The 20,021-nt window shown below is 38.3% G+C and overlaps 1 protein-coding gene across 2 annotated transcripts in view; it reads right to left on the minus strand.

The window, feature by feature from the left end:
• The window catches only part of usp24 (ubiquitin specific peptidase 24), a 226,377-nt gene that overhangs the window by 160,958 nt on the left and 45,398 nt on the right, over positions 1-20,021 (minus strand). Inside the window, exons 5-14 of one of the 2 annotated variants that reach the window (XM_059984089.1) lie at positions 19,624-19,746; positions 17,961-18,005; positions 15,336-15,371; positions 11,381-11,446; positions 9,741-9,806; positions 9,482-9,556; positions 7,758-7,916; positions 4,801-4,915; positions 2,731-2,834; positions 1,601-1,708 (exon numbers count right to left, since the gene is read on the minus strand). In XM_059984089.1, the coding sequence (XP_059840072.1) occupies positions 1,601-1,708; positions 2,731-2,834; positions 4,801-4,915; positions 7,758-7,916; positions 9,482-9,556; positions 9,741-9,806; positions 11,381-11,446; positions 15,336-15,371; positions 17,961-18,005; positions 19,624-19,746 (897 nt within the window). The remainder of the gene's footprint in view (positions 1-1,600; positions 1,709-2,730; positions 2,835-4,800; positions 4,916-7,757; positions 7,917-9,481; positions 9,557-9,740; positions 9,807-11,380; positions 11,447-15,335; positions 15,372-17,960; positions 18,006-19,623; positions 19,747-20,021) is intronic. The other variant, XM_059984090.1, reaches the window with a different exon arrangement.

Raw genomic sequence — 20,021 nt, forward strand, 5'->3', positions numbered from 1 at the left:
CCCACTAATTTTAGCTACATTTATATACCCTCTTTTGACTTCCCTTATCAGCCACATACTCCCTTTAGAATACTTAGTCATCTTTGGGATGTATCTATCCTATGCCTTCCAAATTGCTCCCAGACACTTCTGCCATTGCTGTCCTTTCATCATCCCTGCGAGAGTCCCCTGCCAATCACCTTTGGCCAGCTCCTCTCCCATGCCTCTAATTTCCTTTACTCCACTATAATACTGCTACCTCTGACATTATCGCGTACCCCTCAAACTGCAGAGTGAATTCTATTGTATTATGATCACCGCCTCCTGTGGGTTCCTTTCCCTCAGGCTCCCTTATCAAATCTGGTTCATTACACAACACCCAATAGAGAATTGTCTTTCCCCTAGTATTCTCAACCACAAGCTGCTCCAAACGGTCATCTTGTAGGCATTCTACAAATTTCCCCTCCTGGATCCAATACCAACTTGATTTTCACAATACTGAATATTGCATATTGAAATCCCTCATGACTATCATAAAACTGTACTTTTTACATGCCTTTTCTATCTCTCATTGTAATTTGTATCCCACATCCTGGCTAGTATCCGGAGGCCTGGATATAACTCTCATTGGGGTCGTTTTATCTTGCAGTTTCTTAACTCTACTCACAAGGAATCTGCATCTTCTTATCCTATGTCACCTCTTTCTAAGGATATGATTTAATTCTTTTTAACCAAAGCCACTTCACTCCCCCTGCTTCTCTACCTGTCCTCTCGATACAATGTGTATCCTTAGATGTTAAGCTTCCAACTACAATCTTCCTTCAGCCACGACTCAGTGATGCCCTCCATGTCATACCTGCCAATCTCTAATTGTGCTACAATAACACCTACCTTATTCAGTATACTCTGAGAATTCAAATATAACACCTTCAGTCCTGTACTCATCAGCCTTTTTAATTTTTCCCCATGTTACACTTCAACTGATCCCACTAACCTCAATTTTGCCCCATTATCTGTCTGTCCTTCCTCAAGGTCTCTCAACACACTGCATCTACTTGTATATCAACTGGCCCATCCTCAGCCCCATCATTAGTTTAAACCCTCCTCAACAGCTCTAGTAAACCTGAGCGCAAGGATGTCAGACCCCTCAGGTTCAGGTGTAACCTGTCCTTTTTGTACAAGTACCTTTCACCAAAGAGATCCCAATGATCCAGAAATCTGAAACTCTGCTCCCTGCACCAGTTACTCAGCCACGCACTCACCTGCCAAATCATACTGTTCTTGCCCTCACTGGCTCAAGGCACAGGCAGCAATCTAGAGATTACTACCCTGGAGGTCCTGTTTCAGCTTTCTACCTGACTTGCTATATTTTCTCTTAAAAAGGATGACAAAAAAGCCATGAAGATGATATTGTGATTACTAACCAAGAGAGTATCATACACACAGTTTCCAAATAATACTATACAAAATACTATAAAATTTATTTTCTGAATTTATTTAGTTAGAATACAAATCAAATGATACCAAGAGGATGGAAATGGGGGCTGCAACTTAGTGCAATGAACACTAGTAGCACGAAAGATGACAAGGATCATAACCTCTCTTAGCAATGGTCACTTACCTTCTGTATTAAGATAAAGAGATGGTTCAGTTGATCGTAGTTGAACTTGGCGGCAGCAGCAGCAATAATGGTATGAATATTTTCAATGACAGTTGAAGATTGTCCTGACTTGATATAAACCACAGCAAATTGTAAATAACCTAGTTTTCAAGTAACATTGCATCTTACTTGAATGCATTAACTCCCTTTACATAAATTGCTCTGCTCATGTTGCCCTTGAAGTTTTATACCAGTAGCATGCATAAAAGGACCATGATACCATTTTAAGCATTTTCATACTAATTCCATTTCGATTTAACTCAGCATGCAAACTCCAGCAATACCAATGTATTCAGCCACTTTTAATAACATTTCATAAAAACATATAGTATGTTGCATTTATCATTTAAATCTTTTCTACATAGCATGTTCAGTAATAAAATGTGACTTGTGTACAATGATTTCAAAATGTTTAAATTGTTAGATTTTTAACATTTAGCACTAAATAAAACTCTCCCTCACTTAAAAGTAATAATAAGTAACCTTTACTACTCAGTATTTTTTAAGTTTATTCATGAGATCTGGGCACTGCAACAAAGACAGTAAAACCCTAAGGCTACTTAGTGATTTGGGGCTATTGTGAAAATGAAATAAATCTTCTCAAAAATGCATTTGCCACAACATACGGGCAGAAATGCCAGTGTTTCTCTTGGGTTTAATTCTAAACAACAGTGTATCAAAGGACCTAACGTTTTTTGGGTTTTCCTAGAGATTAAATCTTAAAACTCAGTTGGCGAGACAACCTCATGAATCACATACTGTGTAAAATGGATACAATCAATCTGTCCAGTATGGAGAATGGCAACTTGTTATATATTTACATACATTATAAATTAAGCATATTTGCAAGAACATTTCTGTTGATCTATAATTTTCCTAGACAGTGGCAAATCAAGTGGCATTTTACAGCAATCCTAAATGTCATGGTCACAATTAACATGAACCATTATTGAAATATTTCATAATTAACAACTTGAACTCCACAGCTGCCACAGAGCGACAAACTCACGTCTTCAAACTATAAACTCTCATGTTGTCAAGAATACTAGCCCAGTAATTTACCATTGCGTTGCAGTAATCCCATACCATACCTGAATGCGCCAGATCTTGGTAAGTTCATCAAGAGAGAGTTTACTGCCCAGCAGTTCAATTATTCCCTTTATTCTATCACAGTATTGTGCTTGATCAATATTTCCTGCAGAAATTGAATAAAAGTGTGGTTTGCTGAAAATGGCACAAAAAGAACATTCAAGTCCAAAATCCAAAAAATGCTTCAACACCTAACCAAGCACGTTTATCCTCCTATCACTGAAAGGCACGTATCAGTTCAATTACCAAATAGCCTTCAGAATATTGCTAAGTAAAAGGAACTCAATTATTAAAGGTGAATTTTAATTCCAGCAACAGTACTATGGGAACTCCCTTCATCAGAATGCAACTTCAACCCTTGCTCTCCAGCCATAAACAAAACAAGTAAATCATGTATTTTTCGAACATCTGTGGTGACAACATGTGTCACTAAGATGCACAATTTTGTGGGATGTGGCTGCCACTATAGTAATCCCTCACATAGAGGAAGGAGCTACAAGACATCATCCAATGCCCTTTTTTTCCTTCCAAGTGGCAATGAAAAAAGTACAACAATAATAAGACATAGGATCAGAATTAGGCCATTTGGCCCATCGAGTCTGCTCCACCATTTCATCATGGCTGACCCATTTTTTCCTCACAGTCTCAATCTCCTGCCTTCTCCTCAGATCCCACTGTGCTCTGACCAATCAGGAATCTATCAAGAATAAGTACCTTTTAACTTCCCATTAAGAACGGAAACCCTAATAGCAATTTTTTCTGCAGTTATAGTGTGAAAATAATACACCATTGTACATAGCAACATCATTTGATGTAAAATTCACAGATCTGTCAATGATTGCATTCTCCTCCTTTTATTAAGTCACAACTCAAATTTATTTGGGTGTTTATAAAATTATTTCTAAAACAACTAACTGAAATATTGTAATGTATGCCAAGTGCTAAGATTTTTACTGAACTAAACTAAATCCTTGTCATTTGCAAGGACTCTCTGTAGGTAAAAATCCAGGTAACACCAAGGACCTCTCCTTTGAACCCAAAACTACTTTGCACCCAGAATAATTAACATTCTAACATCAGTAACGCACATTAATAACCATATTAAAATGCTTAACTACCTAAAGAAAATTATATTAACTAATACATTACTACTGAACATACTGAAAATTTGCAAACAATCTTTGAGATCAGTAAGAGTAGCTATGTAGACGGGGTCTGCTCTCTATTGAACAGCACACAGTAGGGAGCCATTTAACATAATTGATCTGGAAACTAATTATCCTATTCTTATAAGCAATGACTTGTTCCTCAGTGATAAATATATTTGGAAAAGTATGAGCTGGGGCTAGGGGTTGACTGCACGAGTTTGTATGGGTGAAAAAAAGCTAATTTTGTACGTGCAGCATTATCTAAGATTTGTGTCCTCGTGGTGTCAGGTTTGCTCTCTGTGACGATTCTTCAATGACATTTCTGATTATGGCTTTGGGTGCCAAGGATCTCTTTGAAATGAGACAAGACAGCAACTTGACACTTAAACTGGGCAAGTTTGCCAAAGAATTGTTACATTGTTGTGGGTAGCTTTCTTTAAGATCATCACTTGCATCGTAAGATCACCAGTGAGTGCAAAATCCAGGCCAATGTATCAATCCTTGTATAAACAATCTTACTGTATTAGGAAATGCCCATTCATCAACATTGTATAATTCTTACCGCAGAAGGTGGGCCATTCTAAATTTCTACTTTTGATTGAGAATACAAACTGTAATTAATGGTTATTATCTAGGGAATCAGTCAGTATTTTCCAAACCATTTACTGTTAATGCATGCAGATATCTGTACATTTCAAAGTCACATCCTTTTTTTAAAAAGCTGTTTAATTAACCTCAATGACTGTCTCAATACTGATCTAAGTAGTTGGAGCAGTGCCTGAAAGTTGATCATCCCTCTAAATCAGGATTTCCTAACTTTTTTATGCCATGAGCCCCTACCATTAACCAAGGAGTCTGTGGAACCCCAGGTTGGGAATCCCTGCTCTAATTTGTCATTATAGTAAACAGATAAATCCACTGTACCTTCAAGTGCTATTGATAGTACAGAGTTTTCCACTAGCCAGTCCAATAATCTGTCTGTATCAATTGCATTCTTCACAGACTTTGATAAGGTACTGTCCTCAATCAATTTAGTAACCTGAAGGATAAATTAAAAATAAACAGGTCATTTCAGAATAAAATTTTCTCCAAATAACATTTTCCTGTTGATAGAAGGGGTCAAAAATTAAACAGTTCTTCAGGAAGCAGAAAAAAATCATGCTGCATTGTTATTTAATATTGATTCCACTGCTGGTTTGTGAGCATTAATCTACATAAATATCAATAAAGTACAAATTCTAATAATTTACCAATTGTCAATTCGGTGATTCTCATTGATAAAATAAGAAACACTTATTTTTGTTGACTAAAATGTAGCAATGTACGGAAGAAATGAGGCAAACGTCCAGGGGATATTTGCGTGGAGTTCTGCATAGGTATGTTCCAATGAGAAAGGGAAAGGACGGTTTGGTACAAGAACTGTGGTACATAAAGGCTGTTGAGGAAAAGAAGAGCTTACCTAGGTTAAAAAAACTAGGTAATGATAGAGACCTAGAAACTTATAAGGCTAGCAGGAAGGAGCTTAAGAAAGAGATTAGGAGAGCTAGAAGGGGCCATGAGAAGGCCTCGGCAGAGAGGATTAAGGAAAACCATAAGGCATTCTATAAATATGTGAAGAGCAAGAGGAGAAGACGTCAGAGAATAGGACCAATCAAGTGTGAGTGGAAAAGTGTGTACAGAACCGGAGGAGATAGCAGAGGTATTTAATGAGTACTTTGCTTCAGTATTCACTACAGAAAAGGATCTTGTCGATTGTAGGGATGACTTACAGCAGACTTAAAAGCTTGAGCATATAGACATTAAGAAAGAGGATGTGCTGACGCTTTGGAAAGCATCGTTGGATAAGTCACCAGGACCGGACGAGATATAACCCAGGCTACCGTGGTAGGCGAGGGAGGAGATTGCTGAGCTTCTGGAGATGATCTTTGATTCATCAATGGGGACAGGAGAGGTTCCGGAGGATTGGAGGGTTGCGGATGTTGTTCCATTATTCATGAAAGGGAGTAGAAATAGTCCAGGAAATTATAGACCAGTGAGTCTTACTTCAGTAGTTGGTAAGTTGATGGAGAAGAGCCTGAGATGCAGGATTTATGAACATTTGGAGAGGCAAAATATGATTAGGAATAGTCAGCATGGCTTTTTCAAAAGCAGGTCATGCCTTACGAGACTGATTGAATTTTTTGAGGATGTGACTAAACACATTGATTAAGGTAGAGAGTGTATCTGGATTTCAGCAAGATATTTGATAAGGTACCCCATGCAAGGCTTATTGAGAAAGTAAGGAGGCATGGGATCCAAGGGGGCATTGCTTTGTGTATCCAAAACTGGCTTGCCCAAGTAAGGCAAAGAGCGATTATAGAGGGGTCATATTCTGCATGGAGGTTAGTGACCAGTGGTGTGCCTCAGGGATCTGTTCTGGGACCCTTACTCTTCATAATTTTTATGAATGATCTGGAAGAGGAAGTGGAGGGATAGGTTAGTAAATTTGCTGATGACACAAATGTTGAGGGTGTTGTAGAAGGTATGGAGGACTGACAGAGGTTACAACAGGACATTGATAGGATGCAAAACTGGGCTAAGGATTGGCAGATGGAGTTCAACCCAGATAATTGTGAAGTAGGTCAAATATGATGGCAGAATATAGTATTAACGGTAAGACTGTTGGCAGTGTGGAGGATCAGAAGGATCTTGAGGTTCGAGTCCATAGGACACTCAAAGCTCCTGCACAGGTTGACTCTGGTTAAGAAAGCATACAGTGCATTGGTTTTCATCAATTGTGAGAATGAGTTTTAGAGCCGAGAGGTAATGTTACAGCTATATAGGACCCTGGTCAGACCCCACTTGAAGTACTCAGATCTGGTTGCCTCACTACAGGAAGGATGTGGAAACCATAGGTAGGGTGCAGAGGAGATTTGCAAGGATGTTACCTGGATTGGGGAGCATGCCTTATGAGAATAGGTTGAGTGAACTCGGCCTTTTCTCCTTGGAGCGATGGAGGATGAGAGGTGAACTGATAGAGGTGTATAAGATGATGAGAGGCATTGATTGTGTGGATAGTCAAAGGCTTTTTTCCAGGGCTGAAGTGACTCGGGCAAGAGGGTACAGTTTTAAGGTGCTTGGAAGTAGGTACAGAGGAGATGTCAGGGGTAAGTTCTTTTAGGCAGAGAGTGGTGTGTGGAATGGGCTGCCAGCGACGGTGGTGGGGCGGATACAATAGGGTCTTTTAAGATAAGACTCCTGGACAGGTACATGGAGCTTAGAAAAATAGAGGGCTATGGGTAAGCCTAGGTAAAAAGGTAAGGACATTTTCACACAGCTGTGTGGCCAAAGGGTCTATATTGTCTTATATTGTCTTGTCTTGTATATTTCTGTTTCTAAAATCAGAATCTAGAAGGCATAAGTACTGAGAAGACAAATCTGTTAACTCGTACTTCTTGTGCTAAACCTGCTTTCAAAATCACAGGTTTTATACCCTATTTGACAAGTCCCCCTATCTGGAAAACTATGCGCACTTCCTCTTAGAGCGAAAGAGCATTTCCTGAGCCTCATCTTAAATGGTCTAAATGTATCTCAAGGCACACCTCCATTTAATAGATTATTTAACTTATCAATTTCCTGTACTTGACCAAATATTTGGCAGTCTGTGCCATATATTTATAAAATATATGTATTGTCATCACCAAATAGGCACAATTATACCATATACTGTTTATAGTAGTTAAGGTTTGCAATTAACAGAAAGGTACTAATTCCAAAGACCAATGTTGAATTACTTGTCAATTTATCACCACGAACAATGGTTCAAACTTCCAGCCATTAATAGACAGTAATAGACAAGACCAAAAGCCAAAGATAAACATATTTGGACAAGATTAATTTACCTCCTTCAATGAGTTCATTTTTGCACTAAAGTGAGGAGTTTTCAACATGCGTAGGAGAATGTCTAATCGGAGGTCATCAACCACAGTTACCAACGCAGGCTGAAAGCGCATGCACAGAAGTTTGATAGCAGAGAGAAGTTCTGGAATGGTCACCAATCTCTGTAGAAGACAGGAATTTAAAATCACTTGTACAGTTTACAAACATCTGACAAGCCAGCAAATACTGAGAAAGAACACCCTTTTGGAAAACTGTCAGACAGGAAAACGGCAGCCACATGTTCTTTTAGCATGTTCCTGAGGGCAGAAGTTGAATCTCTAGTTAAATCTAGAGATTCAACCTTCTGCCTCTTAGCTGCATGCTAAAAGAGCATCTGGACTTCCCACAAAGGAACAACAAAAGGGGGGGAGGGGGGGGAGGACAAAACGTATCTGTCCTGAAAATGGCAGAGGTACACATTTAATAATGTAATAACAGAAGGAACATTCATTCATTGTGTTTCCCTATGCAGTTTCCATGGGACTGAGAAAGCCCCACACCACTAGCCACAAAGTATCAGATGGAAGTTAAGTAATGTAAAGTTTTTACTCATGAACACGAGATTTTACAATTGCTGGAAATCATATGTCTTTATTTCCTGAAACTGAATCTCATTTTAGTTGATCCATAATCATGTTAGCCAGAATTTCATAACCCCAGAATAATCCTTAACTGACCCAACAATGCACATCTTATTTTATGGGAAAATACACAGACACCAGTATAGAGAATTATGAAAGTTAGATGTGGACATTTATTTTGGCACTGTAGTTGTACATTCATGGAGCCACTCTCAACACTGCAACCAAGGAGGTATATTTTGGGTGTCCGGGTTTTGGAACAGACATCAATATTTAATATTCAAAGAGGCTCTGCTATATTATTGTAAACATTGTACATATTGTAAATAAGTAATTGTGTAAATTTACAGACTATATTCAGAAGGTTGAAGTTAAGTTGGTGATTGTAGCAATTGAAACTCAATTAATTGTTCCTTGTTATCTTTGTGTTGAAGTAACATAAAATGTCACACCAGGAGGGTGAGATTCTCTTGGGCCTCCCTGGACTGTCTCTCCTGAAGGCTTGCTGCGTGAATAAGTATTTTATTACCCAATTACAGCTTCTATTGTAGTCAGTCACAACATGCAATAAGGTTAAAGACACAAACCTCAAATATACAGTACTGTGCAAAGGTCTTAGATATTATATATCTCTCGGGTACCCAAGACTTCTGCACAGAACTGTATTTGCCAAAATGGAGAGGAAAGAGCTTGTAGGTTTGGCAGGAGCAGGGGATGCTGGGAATGCCGAGGGTGACTGTTGCAGGGGTGGTGTGGGACTGGTGGCAGAAAAGGAGTGTCAGAAGTGGGGGGCGGTGCAGGTGCAGACACACCCAGCCCTGAGACACCAGGCAAGGTCATTTGATTTGATTGGTTTCACGGACATTACAAAAGGTCTCTCTGGTGCTTCTCTTCTTTTCCCAACCATGATTCCCCTCTCCCTGCTCTCTTCTCATTTTCAGTTCACAACAGAGACTGTATCAGAATGAGTCTTATCACCACTCACGTAAGTCAAGATTTTTTTTTGCGGCAGCAGCACAGTGCAATATATAAAATTATTACAATACTGTACAAAAGTCTTAGGCAAAGCTAAAACAGAAGGCAGTTCAAAAATTCTTTGAAAATACCTTGTCTTTCAGATCTTTTTCTTCTAAATTTTGTACATATCTAATCATTTTGTCGATAACTGGGTCCAGCATGGGCTGCAAAAAAAAATATGAAAAAAGTGGAGGTTAAATCTACAATGTTTACTCTGGATCAAATATCATACCTAGAATTTAGTCATGGACATTAGCCTGATGAATTTCCATTTTGTTCATTTGCAACGGGTTAATTTCCATTTTGGACTTGACTATTGTGTTTGAAGACTTTCATAACAGTACTTACCTGCACCACCATGGGATTTAGATATTCAGCACAGACACTCAAAGGCTGCACCAGTGCCGATACAGCCTAAAACAAAAAGAGTAAACAGTAAGTCCTTTAAAAAGAAATTGGATTCATGTAATGTAATTAGAATATAGCTTCAAACTTCACAGCTGTATCAGCAATCAGAGTCTGGGGAAGATGCATTAAAAAAAATATCAGTATTTCCCCTTTGAACATAGGCCCACAATGTTCTGCCAACCATGTAACCCACTCTAGAAACTGCCTAGAATTTCTCTACCGCTTAGCCCTCTATTTTTCTAAGCTCCATGTACCTATCGAAGAGTCTCTTAAAAGACCCTATTGTATCTGCCTCTATCACTGGCAGTGCATTCCATGCACCCACCACTGTGCGTGAAACATTTACCCCTCTCATCCCCTCTGTACCTACTTGGCAAGCACCTTAAATCTATACCTGTTCGTGTTAGCTATTTCAACCCTAGAAATAAGCCTCTGGCTATCCACACAATCAATGCCACATCCTTCCTGCCCTGAGGTGACCAGAACTGAACACAGTACTCCAAGTGTGGTTTAACCAAGGTCTTATATAACTGTAATATTAACTCATGGTTCTTGAACGCAATCCCATGGTTGATGGCCAACACATCCATATGCCTTCTTAACAACACTGTCAACCTGCACAGCAGCTTTGAGTGTCCTATAGACAGACCCCAAAATCTCTCTGATCCTCCACAATGTCAACAGTCTTACTGTTAATATTATATTCTGTGTTCAAATATGACCTACCAAAATGAACCACTTCACACTTATCTAGGGTGAACTCCATCTGCCACTTCTCAGCCCAGTTCTACGTCCTAGCCATGTCCCACTGCAACCTCTAACACCCATCCAGACTATCCACAACATCCCCAACCTTTGTGTCAACAGCAAACTTACTAACCCACCTTCTACTTCTTCATCCAGGTCATTTATAAAAATCACAAAGAGGAGGGATCCCAGAACAGGTCTCTGGGGAACACCAATAGTCACTGACCTCCATGCAGAATATGAACCATCTACAACCACCCTTTGCCTTCTGTAGGCAAGCCAAATCTGGATCCACAAAGCAAAGTCTCCTTAGATTTCATGCCTCCTTACTTTCTGAATGGAAGTAGTCCTTCCAGATAAGGCATTTAACATTGAAACTGAACTATCGTGATTGACCATGTTATGTAAATAAATAGAGCGATAGAAAGCAATAAAGAGGTGATGCACAACTATTAATAATCAATCAAAAGTTCAGGTAGTCAATTAAACGATCAGCACTAAATTGTACATAAAATATGTATGCATAAAGTGAGCGCTATTAGAGCTCGGAGAGTTGAAGTTAGGATTTCAATTCCGCCATCATCTGTAAGGAATTTGCACATCCTCCCTGTGAAATGCTTGGGTTTTTCCAGGTGCTCCAGTTTCCTCCCACAATCCAAAGACATACAGGTTAGTAGGTTAATTATTCATTGTACACTGTCCCATGATTAAACTTGGGTTAAATCAGCGCTGCTGGGTGGCACAGATCGAAGGGCTGGAAGAGCCTATTCCAAGCTGTATCTCTAAAGTAAATACAAAAAGTATTCCCAAATTACTGCTATGAAAATACTTACTGCAGTTTCTATATCCTCTGTGCCAAGCTTAAGTTGGATTGCTGAAAATCCACCCATTTCACCAAACTAGAAAATAAAATGAAACCAGCATCTAAATTGGTTCAACATCTAGATTTATAATAAAAATATGAAATACATATCAGTGATTCTAAATGTAAACAATTACACCATACTATGGTGATGTCTAGGAGTCACACACTGAATGAGCTGGACAAACACAGAACTTAAAGGTTTTTTGCTGGATGTTACCAGCTTTTATTTTCCCTATCACCATTGCCAATACAGCTAAGACTGCATTATGCAATCCCATGCTACATAGAAAGGATATACTTTACAAAATATACTACCCTGTAGCAAAGCTCATCATATTAGTTAAGGAAAGAGAAACTGATTTCAGTGAAGTTGTTCAGTGAGGATTTAAAATTATGCCTGGACCTGTCTCAATATAGGAAAACAACTTAATATCATTTGATACTCTTTGACTACAAAAAGTAGAGTCAAGATTTTCTTCAATATATTTTACTAACACTAAATATACGGTGTTTAAATATTTTTAAACTAAAAATATTTCAATTACTAAAATTTAATTTTTAAAAATGGGACTAAATATTTAAATTATTAAATTCTGATAAACAAAGCCTGGAGTTTCAAGGAAGGTGTCAAACACTTAAAGATTATGTTGAGCAGCACAACATCAAAGAGAAATTAATATAATGCCAATTGTTAAAATTTCTAACAAAATGCTTCTAGACTAAATGTTATTAACTTTTAAACAAAGCTTTCTAATTCAATATTAGCATGGAACCACAATGAACAATGACTGAAGTAGATTAGGAACACAATCAAACACTGGAAAGTGATTCGGTGAGCAAGTTTTATTGATAGGAATTGAGTTGAAAACATTGGCCTGGATTCTAATGGCCAGCAGCAAAGAGATGGCACTTGCTGCTCACCTCTAAGAAAAGTGTCCACAAAGAGCTAGCTCTCTATGTGGCACAGACCTCCATTTTTCCATCATCAGTTGCTGTCAGGTATCAGCTGAAAGGAGCCCCTGGCATGCAATCACAGTGATGTTATCAAGTGGCCTGAGCTGCCATTTAGATTGAAGACTTTCCACAGATGGCAAAGCAGGAAGGAAAAGGCACAATTTTTATTTTTAAATATTTAAATATTTTATAGACCATTAAATAAACACTGGAACATAAACATTAAAAAAGGAAAATTAAGCTACAGTGGATTCCGGTTAATTGGGACACATCTGGACCAGTACATTTTGGCCCAATTAAGCGGCTATCCCAATTAGCTAAAATTTCATGGAAATAGTTAAAAGGCATAGAAACAAACTGCTGTTTGAGTAACAATTTATGTATTTAAATGAAATGCAGAACAAATTAGAACACTACCAAAACCTCTACAGTAGTAAAAGACTGCATTAGTTTCTAATAGTTATCAACAGGAATTCATCTACTGTGTTCTTGCAATTGACTGTAAATGAACAAAATCAGTGCAGACACCTAGGGTAGTTAATGGATTGCCTTTATAAATGCTTTAGAACATTCCCCAAATCTTAATTTTCATTATAGCATTCAAGATTATTGTAAATACTGATGTAGTTCTTAACTTGTTGAAATAGTGAAATTATATTTTTTCACTCCCACCTATTTCTGACACCTCCACACCTGAAAGTTTGAAACTGCAATTAGCAAAAGTATTCTTAATTGTCTTACTGCTCATTTCTTGCCAACTATCAGTGATAATGATAACTTGTAACTATTTAAAAAGTGATCACTCCAAGCAAGGCATAATGTCTAAAGTGCACACAATTCGTACTAGCTACACACACAAAATGCTGGAAGAACTCAACAAGCCAGGCAGTTTCAACAGAAGAAACAGTTGCTTCGGACCGAGAACCTTCATCAACACTTGTTAGAAAATTTTCGGCAAAAAGCCACTTGTCCCAATTAAGCAGCATAGTGTCTCAAGTAAACAAGGGGAATCCTAGCTATTTTTCTGACTTATTTTTTGTTCTTTAGGAATTGTCCAAAATGGGCAGCTGCCCCCAATTAATTGATGGCCCAATTAACCAGAATCCACTGCATGTTTTTTTAAAATATTCATTGAATAGATTTGCTATCTGTTGTATATGCAAAATTTATTTGTAAACTAGAATCATAGCTCAATATGCCAGTATTGACTTATTTAACACCTCTGATAACAAAATAAAACATTTTCAGTGCAGTTTTTCAATGAAAATACCTGGCCAGTATCTGAAATTTGCTAATTTCCCAATTACAATGAGGTTGCTGTAAAACAAACAGCTTGAGGAAGAGGCTAACAGCAACTTCAGTATTTCCACTTTACACTCCATGAAGGAAAAGACCTTGTCTGGTAAGGGTGAAGTGCTGAAATTTCTTCACTCCACTTTCATTTTACCAAGGCTTCCCAGGAAAAAGAATTAAGATTGAATATTTATTCTGATGCACACCACTGCATCCCATTTTGAATTAACAGATATACTCCTTGGTAATATTCTGCTTGCTAAAACTATTCATTAAAAATAAATCATCTGAACTCCCTTGTGATTCTTCTGATAACCATTTGATTCTGACACCTTCTCAAGCTCACTTTTGCTGGTAGATGTTTGAAATTCTCCATTAAGTTGAAGAGAAGCTGCTTTCAATGACTCTAGGATGTGTAATTCTCAAATAAAATTCCAATAAATTGATAAATAAATTGGTCCTTTGGGAATGCAAAATTATTGTTCTCAATCCAATTTTCTCCTTCGGATATTCTATGTATTGTCTAAACCAATGTGTTTAAATGTATTAGCAAAACTGTCTCCAATTTCTTTAGCAATCTCTATTTTTTTTTACCGTGTTCTCTTTACCATTAGTATTTTAAACTGCGGCACTATTTCCGGACTATGACATATAAAACAATGGCAACAAATGAAGAGTTATTTGAAAAAGTTGGACCCAGCATATCTGCTGAACCTTCTTTGCTCTTTCATTCTACTTGCTTCGCATGATAACAATAGTTTTATAATTTCATCAAGTCCTTAAACTGACAAAAAAAAATTAGGAATCTTAAATGATAACTTTTCGCTATCACTAACAGTTAAACATTCATTCTGTATACTTCATCCCTTCATATAATACATTTTCAAATTGTTACTGTATGTTCTATTGCTTTTATGTCTTTTACCTGTGTTGCCTCTTCAGTTTGATTTATTTGGAACTCTTTCTTTTCAATCCCTATAGTAAGCCACTTAAACAAAAAATGCACCATCTTCTATTTTCATTTTCTCTTTTAGTATAGTACTTTGAGTTCAAGTTTAATTATCATTTATCATATGAACACAGACAAACAAAACAGTGTTCCTTCAGGCCAAGGTGCAACACACATTACCAACAGCACACAACACAAATAGCACATATGGCTACGATTTCAGAAAACAGTCACAAAGAAAAGATATAATATAGCCTTAGTTCTCAAGTGGCAAGACTGTAGTCCTGGTCCAGTTTGATCTTCTGTCGAGTGAACACTGGAGGCAGCACCTACAGAAGGGACAACCCCAACCCCATGTGGATTCCAGCGTGCTACACAAAGGCTCTTCCACACTACCTCAACATCTCCTCCCCTAAGCAACTACAACAGGTGAGCCCGTGGCTTGGGCCTAGGCCTTTGCACAACCAAGACAACACAGCTCCCCCGCCAGTCTCACCAATGAACCGGACTTGCAGTATTCTGCATTACCAATGTCCAACATGGTCTTGCATCATAATAAAAACATCTAAGTCAATCACTCTCACTGCGCAACAAGACCAGGCAACAACACAACAATGGTACCCAGTAAGTGAAGCCGTGCCCACACCAGATTATTTACAACACTATCCATCATGTTCCTCCATATTCAAGAAGCAAGGGAAGAGAGCGAACAGAATGGAATGCCTACCCGATTAACCAGATCTATGAGCCAGCCATGAGGTTCCTGTAAAATAATCATGAAAATAAATTAAATCTATTAATAATTATACATCATTGATTCCAAGCAAGAGGTATACCAAATGATGTGATCAATTTACAAAACTCAATTTGGTTTCATAGGCTACATATTAAACTCAGTTATTGTGTCCAGGTATCCTGGTGCATAAATCATTCTGATTTATAATAGGCAAATTCAACAAATAGTTAAGGAAATGAATGGCATGTTTGAAGCTTTGTTTAGATTTATTTCTAATGAAGATTCATTAGAAATATTCATTAGGAATAATGAAGATTCATTTCTTTGTCCAGATTTATTTATCACAGGCACATCGAAACATACAGTGAAATGCACTTTTACTTGCGATACCAACCACCACTACCCAAGTCTGTGCTGGAAGCAACTCACAGACGTCTCTATACACTCATGTCCACAATGTTAAACAGAACACCACTAGCTGCAGCAACAACAAAACAAGACAACAGCAGCAACACAAGCCCTTAACCCACCACCCACCCACTCACATACAGACCTCCAACCTCTGGACAGGCTGCTTCTGGGCCTCAAATCCATGGCCAGTGGTAGCGAAACCACCTCTGGATTTCTGCACAGCACTTTGGTCTCCTTACCTAAAGTGCTATAGAAGCACTGAAGGGAGGTATGGTAGCACAGTGGTTAGCTGAACACTAGAACAGCGCCAGTGATCTGGGTGCAATTCCAATGCTGTCTGTAACAAGCTTGTACATTCTCTTGTGACCGTGTGGTTTCCTCTGGCTGCTCTGGTTTCCTCCCACATTCCAAAGACACAAGGTTAAGGTTAGTAAGTTGTGTTGGCATGCTATGTTGGCAACACTTGCGGGCAGGTCCTGGCACATCCTCAGCTTGTGCTTGTCATGACACATTTCATTCTATGCTTCAATGAACATGTGATAAGCAAAGCTCATCTTTTTTATGAATTTTTTTAATAAGTTTCTACAATGCAACAAAAAACAGTTAAGAAAAAGAGATTTATACAGTGCAAAACATATCAAATGTACAGTTCATAACAGTTACGAAAAAGCACCCATAGTAGAAACATATAAAATTAGTTACCACCCCACCCCCCATATCCAACTGCAAGCCAACCTTACGATATATAGAAAAGTTAATCAGAACTTTTATCACCACAGAGCTGTATTTATAAAAAGGTATATTGCCTACTACCTGAGATGTAATTTATTAATATATCAAAAAAACTGTAAATCTTAACTGAAAGAAGCTGGAAGTAAGGGATTTAAATGCAAAAGAGAAAAAGGAGGGATGAACGCTTAATCTAAAAGAGAATATGACAATATTCAAGAAAAGGTCCCCACACCTTTTGGAACTTTATGCCCGAATTAAGAAGCGAATAATGAATCTTTGAAACGTGGACCTTCTTCTTCATATGAACCCACTGGGTTTAATAGTGGTTTAATATCCACTATTCGAGATATGTTAGTGATTTTGAGGTGAGCACCCTTTGACAAAATTAAAACTGCCTGGGAGCATGATTTAAATGTTCCTCTGTCTGACGAGGCCTGGGATTCAACTTCTTTATGTGCTCGCCACTATCTTTTACAGTTCAAGGTTGTACACAGGGCTCATGTGTCTAAAACTAAATTAACGCGGTTCTATCCTGATATTAATTCCTGTTGCAACAAGTGTAAAGGGGGCGAGGCTTCCCTTATTCATATGCACTGGGCTTGTCCTAGCCTGGAGAAATTCTGGAAAGATGTCCTTTTAACTTTATCCCATATACTTAATTGCTACTTGGAACCTAACTCTCTGATTGCTTTTTTTGGGACCTCGGGAGAAGCTGACATGCATCTAAGTCTGACTAAACATCGTACATTGTCTTTTGCCTCTCTTTGGGCCAGACGTGCAGTCCTTCTTAGGTGGAGAGATTTTGCCCCACCCACTCATGCTCAATGGCTCAGAGACATTATGTCCTGCTTAGACCTTGAAAAGCAAAAGTTATCTTTATCTAAGGAAATTGACAGGGCTAGTTTTATTTTGTATGAGAGGGTTTTCCTATCAAAAGCAGCCGAACAGTTTGGGTTTGTATTTCCTGGACTTTAGAAGAATGGCAGATAATCTTATTGAGACATACAAGATACTTACAGAAGGCACGAGACAGTAATTGTGGAATGCTTTCACTAATGTATGAGTTCCAAACAAGAGGATACACTGTAGTTACACGCTAAAAGGATAGTTGGAAACATCAGAGGGTGCTGAATCTCTACTCCAGAAGATGGGGTATATTTCTGGAAGCTTAATCATTATATATGCTTAGGGTAGAAGTAGATACCTTTCCAAAAGATCAGAGAATTGAAGGGTATGGGGAACTGACATAGAAGAGGAGTTGAGGCCAGCAGAGACCTGCATGATCAAGTTGAATAATGGTCAAGCTCAAGGGGGTTAGGTAGCTTATCCCTGGTTCTGATTCACTTATGTCTTACATCTACCTTTATCAAACAGATTAAACAATTTGTGAGCTTCTCTACTGTCAGCAGCAGTGGCAACATCAGCAATTACTGTCCATCTCTATGTGCCCTTGAGAAAATAATGTTGAGTTACCTTCTTGAACTGCTGCAGTCCTTCTATGAAGGTACTTCCTCGGTGCTGTTGGGTAGGGAGTTTTGTAATTCAGACTCACCATCAATGAAGCACCAGCAATACATTTCCATATCAAGAGCTCCCAAGTTTAAAACCATAAGACATTGGAGCAGGATTAGGCCATTCAGCCCATCATGTCTGCTCTGCCATTCAATCATGTCTGATTTACTTTCCTACTCAACCCTATTCTCTTGCTTTTGCCCTGTAACCTTTGATGCCCTTACTAATCAAGAACTTATCAAGCTCCATTTTAAAAATACCCAATCACCCTCCACAGCTGTGTGCAGAGGGATGAATTCTCAGATTCACCATCCTCTGGCTAAAGAAATTTCTCCTCATCTCTGTTCTCAGGGGATTTCTGTTCTGAGTCTGTGGTCATAGACTCTCCCACTATTAGATCTATCCTCTTCACGTTCACTCTATCTGGCAACTCTTTAAGTTATGATTTTTAAAAAATTTGTATGAAGGGTTAAATGCAAAGTGAAAACAAGCCAATACCAAACCTGTAGCCAGTGTGGCAAACACAGTTATAGAGAAGTACAGCAAATAATCAGGCCCTTAGGCCCATCTAGTCCATGCCAATACCATTTAAAACTGCCTACTCCTATCGACTTGCTCATAGCCTTCCATATACCTACCATCCATATATCCATATACCTATCCAAACTTCTCAAACTTTGAAATCAAGCTCTCATGCACTACTTGTGCTGGCAACTCATTCCACACTCTCATGACCCTCTGAGCGAAGAAGTTTCCCCTCATGTTTCTCTTAAAATTTTCACCTTTCACCCTTAACCCATGACCTCTGGTTGTAGTCCCATCAAACCTCAGTAGAAAAAGCCTGCTTGCATTTACCCTATGTATACCCTTCACAATTTTGCACACCTCTATCAAATCGCCTCTCAATCTTCTATATTCTAAGGAATCCAGTCCTAACCTATTCAATCTTTCCATATAACTCAAGTCCTCCAGATGCAGCAACATCCTTGTCAATTTTCTCTGTACTTTTACAACCTTGTTTAAATCTTTCATATAGTTAGGTGACCAAAACTACCCACAATATTCCAAAGTAGGCCTCATCCAAGCTGACGTAGTCATTTTGAATGTTCAGCATGAACCCAGTCCGACACACAGTATCCAAACAGATGTATTTGTAATTTGTTAGAACAGATATCAATTATTTTAAAAATTATAAATGAGACCCTAAGAGAAAACAGGAAGTTGAGGGACAATTATTCAACAATGCCAGATATTGCTAAGTCAATTGTCACAAAAGAATAATTTCTTATGGTGCATTAATAAACAGATTCTGTCCTGCCTATGCCTTACCTTGACTGTACAATAAGCCTAGACATTAAAAGAAACATACCATGGATGGGTAGTCTTGGAGTTCAGTCTATGTCTGGGTTGATTAAGCACCCAAAAACAACTCTTAAAATGATTTTAGCACAAAGATTATCACAGCTGAGATACACAAATAAATATTAACCAAAAATGGTTAGAATAGTGAGTCATGCCACATTTTATATTAGACTCGACAATGAAATGAAGTGGCATTCTAACGATACACAATGACTCCAAAGCTCAACATACCCACGAATAGTTACCTCGCTGCCTGACTCACCTTCTGCAAGTTGGCTGGTGGAGAGATGGCATACATTTTGCCATCTCCAAAAACATCTGCCCAATTTCTCTGGCACATTTTCATACGGTTCTTGAAATGGTATTCATTACCTGGATTGAAGGCCTGGAAAGTCAAACAATGATTTAATGCAAAATATCAAACAAAATCACTAAAATGCAACACACTGTCACTTTTTATCATGCAAATAAAAAGTTAATTCCAAGTACAAAAATAATTCTCAATACATATCCTAATCAGCATCATGACTTTGCTGTAATTTGCCCTGGTTTTTCTTTGCTTCTCATGCATCTGACTGAAACTCAAGAGTTGTGAGAATTTAACTCTTGAGTGCACAGATTACTGTGCATAGTGAACCATCTTCAGGTAATAGAGAAGAC

The sequence above is a fragment of the Hypanus sabinus genome, chromosome 11 (assembly GCF_030144855.1).
Source record: "Hypanus sabinus isolate sHypSab1 chromosome 11, sHypSab1.hap1, whole genome shotgun sequence".
Lineage (NCBI taxonomy): Eukaryota > Metazoa > Chordata > Chondrichthyes > Myliobatiformes > Dasyatidae > Hypanus > Hypanus sabinus.